The sequence below is a fragment of the Seriola lalandi genome, unplaced genomic scaffold (assembly GCF_002814215.2).
Source record: "Seriola lalandi dorsalis isolate HSWRI2012SDOR001 ecotype SW California unplaced genomic scaffold, Sedor1 jcf7180002054984, whole genome shotgun sequence".
Taxonomy (NCBI): domain Eukaryota; kingdom Metazoa; phylum Chordata; class Actinopteri; order Carangiformes; family Carangidae; genus Seriola; species Seriola lalandi.
The window spans coordinates 625,278-635,765 of record NW_019525533.1 but is presented as its reverse complement, the minus strand read 5'-3'; the positions used below and the strand labels follow the sequence as shown (position 1 = coordinate 635,765).

Here is a 10,488-nt window from a genome sequence, read left to right as displayed (position 1 = left end):
TGTTTTCATTGTTGTGGCTTCAACTTGTTCTTGAGTCATGAAGCTGAAGAAGGTAAATCACTGATTTCACAGAATAACTCAGATGATGTAAACAGGCTGATTTCACACTGGACATGAACTTTGACATTTTAAGTTTTAAAGATATTAAAAATGTTAAAACGTATATAAGCTCAGGTAAAATATAAACAGAGTATAGATGAAGTAACAGCCTTGTTCAGGTGGTTTTCAGTTGACGTTTAGTCTGATTTTACCTGCCTGTAACAGAAAATAAATGAATGTTGAATGTTGTGTAGTTACAACATCAGTGTTGACTTGACACGAGTGTGTAACGCCACCTAGTGGTCGTTCAGTGTGCTGCTGCACAACTGCCTTCTGCAGGGATGTGGAACAGCACATCAGCTCCAGGTGCACCTGCACACTCAGCTGTCAGTTTATTAGGAACACTTAGTTTAATATAACAGTCCTGTAATATAACTCCTCCCCTCATAAAGGTTGTAATGTTCAGTTTTTGTTTAAACTGGTGATTCTGGATTATATCAATCTATGTATATATTATAAGGAAGTAATGAAGAGATTCTGTGAGTTGTGCTTCCTGTTGACGCACCCGTCAGGTGTGCAGAGAGTTTTTTTGAGAACAGAAAAACAAGAAGACAGAAAAGTTCTTTCTCCATATTTATTCTCCTGCCTCGCTCCAGCTGCTGACTCGCAGACAGCTGTGGCGCTCCGCCGAAGACATTTACTCGTCCGCCTCCGACTCTTCGTCGTCCTGACTGATCTGGAAGTAACGCAGCTCGTACGTCTCCTTGTCCGACGCCACCACTCTGAGCCAGTCACGCAGGTTGTTCTTCTTCAGGTACTTCTTTGTCAGGTACTTCAGATACCTGGCAGGGAGGGAGGGGGATGTTATCATTCACAGTATTTTTCTTTTAAAGAGGAATAAAATAAGTATTTTACAGATGTTATTCCTCTGCGGATGAGGAGCTGAGGCTCGTCCCGTCTCACCTTTTGGAGAACTGCTTCTCAGACGTGACGTTGATCTTGTTCTTCATGCGGCCGACCTGGACGATGTTACCCAGATTCCCCGTCTTTCCGTTGACCTTTATCCTCTCTTTGAGGAAGGTTTCCTATTGAACACAGCATAGTGATGCACTAGGGAAGGGAACCCTAGTAAATTTGGAGCTAGGGAAGGGAGCCCTAGTCCGGACACAGGGTTAGCTGCTCGCAAAGATCACTTTTATTTAATGTTTAATAATTTTTCTTTTGGGACAGAAAAGGTTGTTAAATAATAATTATGATCAGTTTCAAGAGAAATGTTCCACTGGGTTTATACAAGTTTTCTCATTCTTAAATTCCTGACTGTGAGGCCTGAAAATGACCAAAGTCTCTGTCACTTAAAGGGTTCAATAACTTCAGTGACGACTTACAAAGTTTGCAGAGTCCAGGATCCCGTCCTCCACAGGGTGGGTCAGGTCCAAGGTGAACTTCCATGCAGCTCCCTTTTTGGACTTCTTGCCAACAGTTGGCCTCTTCTGTTTGAGCTGTCACGTAAAACACCAGCGTCAGGATCAGAAACCAACTTTAGAGCATTTTTCTACTGGTAACCAAGAGTGATGAAACATTTCTACTTTTATATATATATATATATACACTGCATGTTCAAAATAACATACACTATCTTTCCTATTCTCATTTGTCCCGCTATTAGCATCTTTATTTACTCATTTAGTATTTTATAAGTCCTTCCATTCAGTAGTGTCTCTTTATAAAACATTTTCTATTGTTGTTCAGCAAAACTGTGTTAAAAACAATTTACTTAATTACTCTAGAGCCATAAGAAAACTAAGACAGTAAGTGTTTGTGTGACAAGTGAAAAAGTGACTGCTTAACAAGAGAGATCAATTTTGTTTTTAGGGGAATTTGTCTAAAAACTAAAAAAAAAAAAAAGGACAAACAAAAACATATGGCAGCCCAAACATTTTTAAATTGGTTAATACATTTTTTTAGTAATGTTAAACTGACTCTGTAGCCTTGGAAATGCTCGTTTCTTAAACTGAGAAGATTATGAAATATTAGAGACATCTGCTAATAAAGTGTAATTTTCTGGAACCATTAAAAGTTTAGCTCATAAAAAGTAATGCCGAACTGAGCTGTGGACCTTAAATTACATAAAGACTGACAGTAAATAACACGTTTTACAGCGCACTGCGAGAAAACCAATGATTTTATTTAAAACAGTTTATTTCAATGGAGTCAAGTCTCCTGTCTGTCAAATGAATGGAACACGTGTTAGCAAACGTCAACCCTGCTACGAGCTAATGCTAAATCTCATTAAATCTCATTTAAAACGACACACACAGATGCACATAGTGATGTTTTCTTTAGTACAATAGTTAAATAGACCGGAAAAGGCACAAAAACAAGGAAATAAACGTTAAATCAACTAAATTCAGGAGCAGCGGCACGAACTCACCGGCGCCATGTTAAGGGATCGGACGGGAAAGGGAGAAGCGGATGTGACGCAGGAGTGACGTAGGACGCAGGACGCGCTGCCTGGGACGCCCTTACCATATATGGTAAAGCCAGTGTCACAGCAGAAATAAACATTTCCACGCATGAATCTGGAAAATGGCTCGACTGCGTGCTCTCTGCTGACATGTCAGAGCTCCTGTTTAACCCTGAAATATTTATTTTTAACTTTATCCGCTTCCACAAACGGTTACATTTAAATTTAACCACTTTTCAGCCACGTTATGTTTGAAAATAGAAGACTTTATAGCAGAAGTTTTGCCTGGTGTTGCTTCAGCAGCTGTCTGTGTCGGATGCTGCAAGTACTAAGGTCAATATAGCTCAAACACACCCTGATAATAAACCTGCTGAGCTTGGTTAATCATTGGCAACCTCCCTCTCTCTCACACACCATCCCTGCTCCGCCCTGGGCCTCTCACCAGCCCGGTTCATTCAGCTGCATTTCTATGACCACACACACACAGAGAGAGAAAATAAAATCCCTGCTGATGAGTCAGAGGAACCATAACAGGTCAGATGGGATATAGACATAAAGAGAAAGAAAAACAAAACATGCATCCCTCTTTCCATTGTGCTCCCGTGTGAGGCTCAGTGTGCAGAAATGTAGGCAGGCAGGATCGAGTGATTCATCCTCTCATTACAGTTTGAGACACTCATGCAGGGTGTGTCTGTTACTGTGCAGCTCCTCTCCGCTGCCACGGCTTCCAAACAAACCAGTAAAGATGCTGAGGCACAGAAGGAAAAGAGCATGACCTGTTCTGACTCCGAGCATCCATTTTATAACTACCATCATCCCTTTTAGGACCAGGAGGCCACAAGGGAAATGACAGCAGAGATTCCCTTATACTTTAATATTTAAACGGTGCTAATACAATCTGATGTGGTCTATTTTTTTTATACTTTAGTTCATTTTTACCTACATAATGCAAATCCATGTATTATGTACAAATATTGTCTTTAATGCTTGTTTTGTTTTCCTTTTCAGTAGTTTTGGTTAAGTCACTTGGAGTGACAGAAAACAGAAGTTTTGAAATGCTAATTTAATCACATTTAGTTATTGACTAACTCAGTAAAATAACTTGATCTTAAGTTGTTTCAGTTGGTAACTCAGTTGAAACCATCCTGTGCAGACGACCTTCATTTGTAATTTACTTTAATACATTTTGTATTCTACGGATTTTAATAATTTCTCATCCTATTTGTTTTTCTCCTAAATAGAAATGTGCATGTGTTTTCAAACCACAAGTTTTAATTAGATGAGCTTTGATATCTGCACCAACCCCCCAGTTCATGCAGCCCTGGTTGGGACTCAGTCTACACTAAGTCTGAATTTAATTAATGTTATTCTGTATTTTTTCTGCACATTTATTTTTGTATATTTAAAGGAGTGGCAGGAAGCTTTAAAGGAAAGTGTCTTTATCTGCAGCTTGAAAGAAATGTTGAATTTCAGGTGCTATTTTTTTTTTTTTTTAAATTCAACCACAGAAAAAGTTGCACAAACGCAGTGGATGATGCCTTTTACGGCCCCCAGGGGCCCATTGTCTCATGGTCTGTCCATTTGTATCCGACAGGTGAAGCAGCACAGAACAGTTTGACATAGGAAACACACAACCCGCTGTCACATTAATATTTGGAGTAGTTTTTCCCACCAACACCAGTTTGTACTTCTGTTGATGTAATTACAGGTTCTGCAGACGTGATTATTTAAATGCTTCATGAGTTCAGCTTGTTTTATACCAGAGGTTTATAAGTAAATCCTGAGCAGTAAAACCAGTCTCCTGTAGTTTTAAGCACAAACTAAAAGACAGTTTTCTTTACAACCCAATCACCACTTTACTTTGGAAACAAAACCAGACAGACATAGTTTGCAGTTTTTGTCCATTTGTTTCATCGTTTTATTTTTGCCATCTCCAGTCAGGTGATAAAGGCCTCGAGTGAACAAAAAGTTTGCAACTCTACCACCCTCCCCAACCCGATTGAGTCCCTCAAAAGAAACACACACCTCACTGCAAACCGCCTCCCACATTTCGGAGGCCCACACCGCTACACACTCACGCCTCTCAAAACAAAATGTAACACTCCTTTTGTACTGGGGGATGGCCGGGGCAGCGGGGCGAGCCCTCGACTGCCCTGATGACCGAGGTGTGAGCGCACAGACCCTCACGCCCCTCAAACTTCTACACAGACAAGAGACTGGCATCACGAGGGTAAATCACTGAAGTTTGTTTCTGTTCTTGGGGTGGGGGGAGAAAAAACAAAACAAAATAAAAAAAAAAAAACACTTCTCTTTTCTTGGTTTTAGAGCTTTGACATGCTGGGGTGGACCTCAAGTGCTCTTAAGTGCTAGCCACCACCAATCCCAGCCATTAGGAGAAAAAAACGGACCTTGTTGCGCCCAATCCACTCAGGAACCAGAGCAAAGGCCATGCTGGAAAGCGGTATGGCTGCTAGAGGGACAACCTAAACCAGAATTTAGTATCTACAGGGGCAACCCTCCCTCCCACTGCTTTAACAACTCAAAAACTGCCACCCTCCCCGACCCCTTCCCTCTAAAAGGCTTTAGACCTGCTATATTCAATCTAAAGAATATAAAAAAATAATCATACAAAAGCTGAATCCCGTTGTTATTTAAACATTCAGGAATGTGAGTGGCAAAACCAACACGTTGAAGGCAAAAATAAGCAGGAATGAGCAACTGATCATTATTTTTGAAGTTGTTTTATATAAAGTAGATTGTTACCAAACAAAACCTCAGTGATCAGGCAGAGGACCACGCAGCGAGCTGCAGTGGAACATTCCCAACAGCAATGGAAAAGAGAAACGAGAAGGGGAGAAAATAAAAGATCAATGATGAGAAATCACAACAGAATGATTGAGGTTGTCTGTGAAGGCCGACGCTTTGGTGACAGAACCAATGAGAATGCAAGAGACTGGTTGTGGGTGGTGCTTGTTGCCTGGGCAGCAAAGTCCGTCTCCCTATTTGCTGGCCAAGACCTTGGTAGCGACAGCACATTCCTCCCCCATGGCAGAAATCACGGTGACCTGCGGAGAGCACACAACATGTTCGAGTCAATCATCTGAAACTTTACACATGCAGCTCGCACTCCTCACATTTTCCCCCCGCGGGGGAAAAATTTCCACTCTAATTCAGGACTCTGCATCCCGTCTGCTTCCAGCCACAGACCGAACATTAATGTTGAAACGATAAAAACAAACACACGGCCGACGCTCTCCGGCCTCATCTCATGGCGCCGTTTATGTTTACAGTCCGGAATGTGTCGTATCATCATTTACATCTTCTGGTTTCACAATGTTCACATCCCAGGAATTAGAGCGAGTCATCGACCATCCGGTGACCCTCACACGTCTTTATATCTTATAATAGTAAGATAGTATAGATAATGTCAAAGCCCCGACCATTGACACTTACCATGAATTCATCGCCCGCCTCAAACTTTGCCTCGATTTCCTTGCCGATGTCGCTCTCAGGAACACGCAGGTCCTCCCTGATGTCACCGTTGTCGCTCATCAAGGACATGTAGCTTTCATTGATGTTAACCAACTGTGAAGGAGAAGACACACAAACAGTCAACCACATTTGTATGAACCACAATAAAAAGCAAACATTTGATTTTATACCCAATTAAAAATCAACCTCAAACCTGTTCCTAAACTCTGATGGTAGAGCATGAGCGGCGGCTTGGCTGCAGTAAAATGACAACTGGCACGCTCTGTTTACATCCATTATAACTCTGTGATAAGCTAAGAAGTTCTGTTTACATATATTTCTCATTCATTTTAGAGCTCGTGTGAACGCAGCCAGACAAGCCGTCCAGAGTTATTATAGTTCGCTGTTTAAGACAATACAGATTAATATCCTGGGTTTTTTTTGGTACATGAATGAAAATACAAGTGACATCATGGCCATTGCTCAAGCACCAGATCCAAAGCTGGTGAAACAGGCCGCGAGATTTTAACAAGGATCGGCGAGCGCCGTTAGTGACGGTGAAATTACTCCCAACTGCAGCCTGAGGAGCAAAGACCTGCATCTGTGCACCACTGCACTTTTTACAGGAGCCAGGGAGTTTGGGGTTAACGCCGATTTAATTCAACTTGAAAAAGTCCAACATATCTTGAGTGTGTAATATTCAGTGTGTGTGTGTGAGAGAGACGTTTCGATGGGCCCGTTTGTTGGGTTAATTTGATGCAGGATTTTGTGGTTCTGCTTCAGTGTCGCGTGCATCAGCTGTTTTCACCAAACAGTTTGAGCACATATCAAGAAATTGCTCACTTCCTGTTTCTTGGTGTGACCTCACTCTTGTTTTGTGCGTTTCCTATAGAAACCACGTCTGAGACAAAACACCCGAAGGCTCAGGAACAATAGTAGCAGATTCAATTTGATTGCGTTTCAACAAAGTCCGATGTTGGTTGTTTCAGTTCTTTAACAAACACGACTTGAAAAAACTGCTGTGTGTATTTCACACTGCGATCAATGCAGTCAGCTGGCCAGAGTGTCAGGAGCTGAGCTGCAACGATTAATCGATTACTCTGCAAATATTTTATTATCACGTCATTTTTCATGTTAAAAAAAACAAAAACTAAAATCTGAGCTTGTTCCTCCTCAATGACAATTTTCCATTCTTTGTTGTAATTCAATCTTTGGTTTTTTTGACAGATTTTTTTTTTTAACTGTTTTACAAACTGAACAATTAATGGAGGAAATAATCTGCACATTCATCGAAGATGAAACTAGCTGCAGCCACTAGTCAGTACAATTCTTGTACCTACGACATCATCGGCCACAGAGATTGATTTCTAATTTTAAAGACATGAGACTTGAGCCGTCGTCCAACATAAAACCAAAAAGGCACCAACACGAGCAACCAGCTGACAAATAAAGTGCATCTGTCACTCAAGAGGTTGGAGGAACTAACGAGATAACATTTCTGTATGTGGCTGCTAAACATTGATGCAGTAGCACAGAAAAGCTAAAAAAAAAGGGCCAGTTTAGCATTAGCTCCTCCTAGAACATTAGCCTGATCAAGGAACACCATGTTCTGAATTGGAGGAGGAAACATGATCACAAGCAGAAAAATTATAGCTGACACCAGTTTAAGACCTATTGGAAATGTATTTGCTTCCAACAGAGTTAATTCTAAAGATAACTGAATTGAGTATATTGACTACAAAATGGATCTATCATCAGGCAAGTGGCACATTTTCCGCTTTAATTCTGACCATTAAAACCATTTTAAACTTTCAGTGGCGATGTTTTATAACTTCTGCAGGAACTCCACATCAACAAGACACTAGCAACTGGATATTACAGATTTTTCAGCCACTGGGAGTTATGATTTAAACCATTGTCCCAGTTCCCAGTGGACGTACATGACAGCAGTCACATGTTCTTTCTAATTGAGTTATGCATTCTTTGCAGTAACTGCGGTGACACTTGTGTGATAGTAAGTTCCAGAGATGTTTCTGGGCAGCCATCGTACCTGGTAGTCTATCCTCTTAATGGAGGGAACATCCATGTTGTGGGTGGAGGGGCACATATCTTCATACTTCTTGTTGGTGAAGATGTCGATACCAACCAGGTTAACCTGCAGGAGAAAGTTTAGTTTACTAAGAGTTTAAAAAGAAACTGTGTGTGGGGGGGCTGTTTGGCAAAGAAAAGAAAAAACAAAACAAACTGGGGACTTCTGATATTAAAAGTATTGACTTTTAGTTTTAATCATTAAACAAATAACAACTTCTACAGCTAGAATCTTCACTTTTCCCCCCATTTATTGCAACCAAGCTACACAGGGGGCTAAAGTACATGAGAGCACACTGGTGTTTAAAGAAAAAAAGATAAGGACACTGTACATTACTGCAGCCAACACCTCAGACTGGTCTGAAATCTGAGATGCACAAGGTCTGAGCTGAGCCTCAGGTCTCTGCCAAGGGGCACATCTCAGACAGGAGTCAAGTTTTTTTTTTCTCCTCCTCTCTTTCCAAACTCCATTTAAAACACTGCACTGCCAACTCCCATCTGCTCTCAGTTTAAAGGGCCTACACAGTCATACTTCGAGGGTAATTTTACCTTAGCATGCCCGTGCTTGCCGGTCTTGGAGGTGGACATCTCCACAATTTTGCAAGGACGTCCCTTCAGCACCACGTAGCCGTTCTTACGCAGAGCAGAGCACTGCATGGGGTAGGTGGCGGAGGCGCCAGACTCACCAGTCTGGAAGTCAAGATCGGGATCTGCCATGGTGCGATGGGTCAGGGGCGCTGTAGAAAACAATTTAGAGATTATTATCTTACTATAAACACTTAATTATTTTTTACTTAAGACCACTCCTAGCATTAAGGATCAAATACTTAAGTCTCATCACTCATTCAAGACATTAAATACACCAACAAATACACCATTCATTCCTTTCAGTATTTACTTTGCTAAAAACTAATTTTAAAATCTTAAATTTGCCTTTAAAAGAGGTAAACCCTTAAGGTGTTTATATGATAATAAGCACAGGATAGCCTGACCTACTTCTTAGCAAAAATAGTGTACATAAAGCACATTAAATATGACAAAGATCTTACTAATCTGACCTAAAATTAATTCGATCATCACATTATGCAATTAATTTGTGTTTAAACTCTTCAGGAACCCCCAGCTTTGGGACTTCTGCTGTTGGGTTTGATGGGTACAAGAGTTATCACGTAATGGCCCCAGGAAAAATACCGTGCCAAATTCTTAACGTGGCTAAAATTTAGTGGGTTAAATAACAGTTTGACGGGCCTGTCCCAGGCTCAGCTCGGGAGCTGCAGCCTGTTCAGGGCCCCACCGTGCGTTGCCTTTTTTTTTTTTTTTTTTTTAACGATATCGCGAGATTTCGGGAGAGGGGGGGGGAAGTGGCATCCTCATGATGCGTCCAGCAGATTAATTTAAATTTGGAGAAATAAAAATAAACCTTAAAAAGCGACACGGAGAAATATCCCAGCCCAACACGAGGCTGATCGGCTGCGCCACTAATCTGTTAGCAAACATTGACTTCACATCCCATTAATGCCAACATTAGCCAAGAGACTGACAATAGATGACAACGCCTTTGACATTATTAAACATTAATTCAAGGAGAGGGTTAAAAAAAAAAAAAAAAAAATGCGGGATTTAAGTGCTAGATTTCAACACATTAGCGCCAGCTGTAAGAAGTTAGCTGGCCTGGAGTTTACAAGTGCAACAGCGCCATATAACGCGACAAAGCCAACAAACAATTACGCTGTCATTAGCTAAAGTTATTAGTTTTCCCGTTCAAATCACTTGCATTAGATTTAACTTAACTTATATGCGCTACGGTTTTGGCGCGGGGAGGGTTTTATAAGTGTCCAACATGCGCTGCTGATTCACGAACAGCGAGTACCGATAACCGAACGTGTTAGCTAACGCGATGCTAATAGCGGCTAGTCGCGCTAGCACGTCCATTCAGCACCGTCCAAATAAAAGCAAGAGATTAACATTCAGTCGACAACACCGGGCGCGTGTGCCGTTATTATACGTTTAACGGTCGAGATTGAAGCGTTGGGGCAGAAGTAGACGGCGGGAGGCGGGAAAAAAAAGGCAGATATTAGCGTAGAGAATGACAAGCGACTTCTACCGACCGCGCCGCTGCAGGCCGCATGTCCCTTTGATTCAGCCTGGTAACGTTAGCTCTATTACGGACACCCACACCCTGTCCCTGCCCTGCCACCGAATACGTCCACTCACAAAATACCTAACTACTTCCACGGTTTCCCAACCCGTTCTTCGACTATTTTAGTACCTCTGAATGCGTTATGAGTTCACTTAAATAACAGAAAAGTCCTCCGTTTATCCCCCCAAGGCAGAAACACGCGCCATGCCACACTTACCTTCCAAGAAAAAGAGGACCGAAAGTGCGCAGGCGCGGCCAACTTTACTGCAGCATCCGTAGAGGAAGA

General features: G+C 41.6%; 2 protein-coding genes across 3 annotated transcripts; both read right to left on the bottom strand.

Moving 5' to 3' along the window:
• Positions 1-659: 659 nt before the first annotated feature.
• Positions 660-2,601, bottom strand: rpl22l1 (ribosomal protein L22-like 1). Its single transcript, XM_023396916.2, has 4 exons — positions 2,471-2,601; positions 1,425-1,538; positions 1,003-1,124; positions 660-881 (listed from the first exon to the last, which is right to left on the bottom strand). Exons 1-4 carry the CDS (start codon positions 2,477-2,479, stop codon positions 737-739), a joined length of 390 nt encoding a protein of 129 aa, XP_023252684.1. The 5' UTR covers positions 2,480-2,601; the 3' UTR covers positions 660-736.
• Positions 2,602-4,397: 1,796 nt separating this feature from the next.
• eif5a (eukaryotic translation initiation factor 5A) lies at positions 4,398-10,441 on the bottom strand. 2 transcript variants are annotated; one of them, XM_023396920.2, is made up of 5 exons: positions 10,420-10,441; positions 8,612-8,799; positions 8,025-8,129; positions 5,957-6,088; positions 4,398-5,568 (listed from the first exon to the last, which is right to left on the bottom strand). In XM_023396920.2, exons 2-5 carry the CDS (start codon positions 8,777-8,779, stop codon positions 5,503-5,505), a joined length of 471 nt encoding a protein of 156 aa, XP_023252688.1. In that variant the 5' UTR covers positions 8,780-8,799; positions 10,420-10,441; the 3' UTR covers positions 4,398-5,502. The 2 variants fall into 2 exon arrangements, with proteins under 2 accessions (XP_023252688.1, XP_023252687.1); XM_023396919.2 differs by lacking the exon at positions 10,420-10,441 and adding an exon at positions 10,332-10,356.
• Between the last annotated feature and the right edge of the window lie 47 nt (positions 10,442-10,488).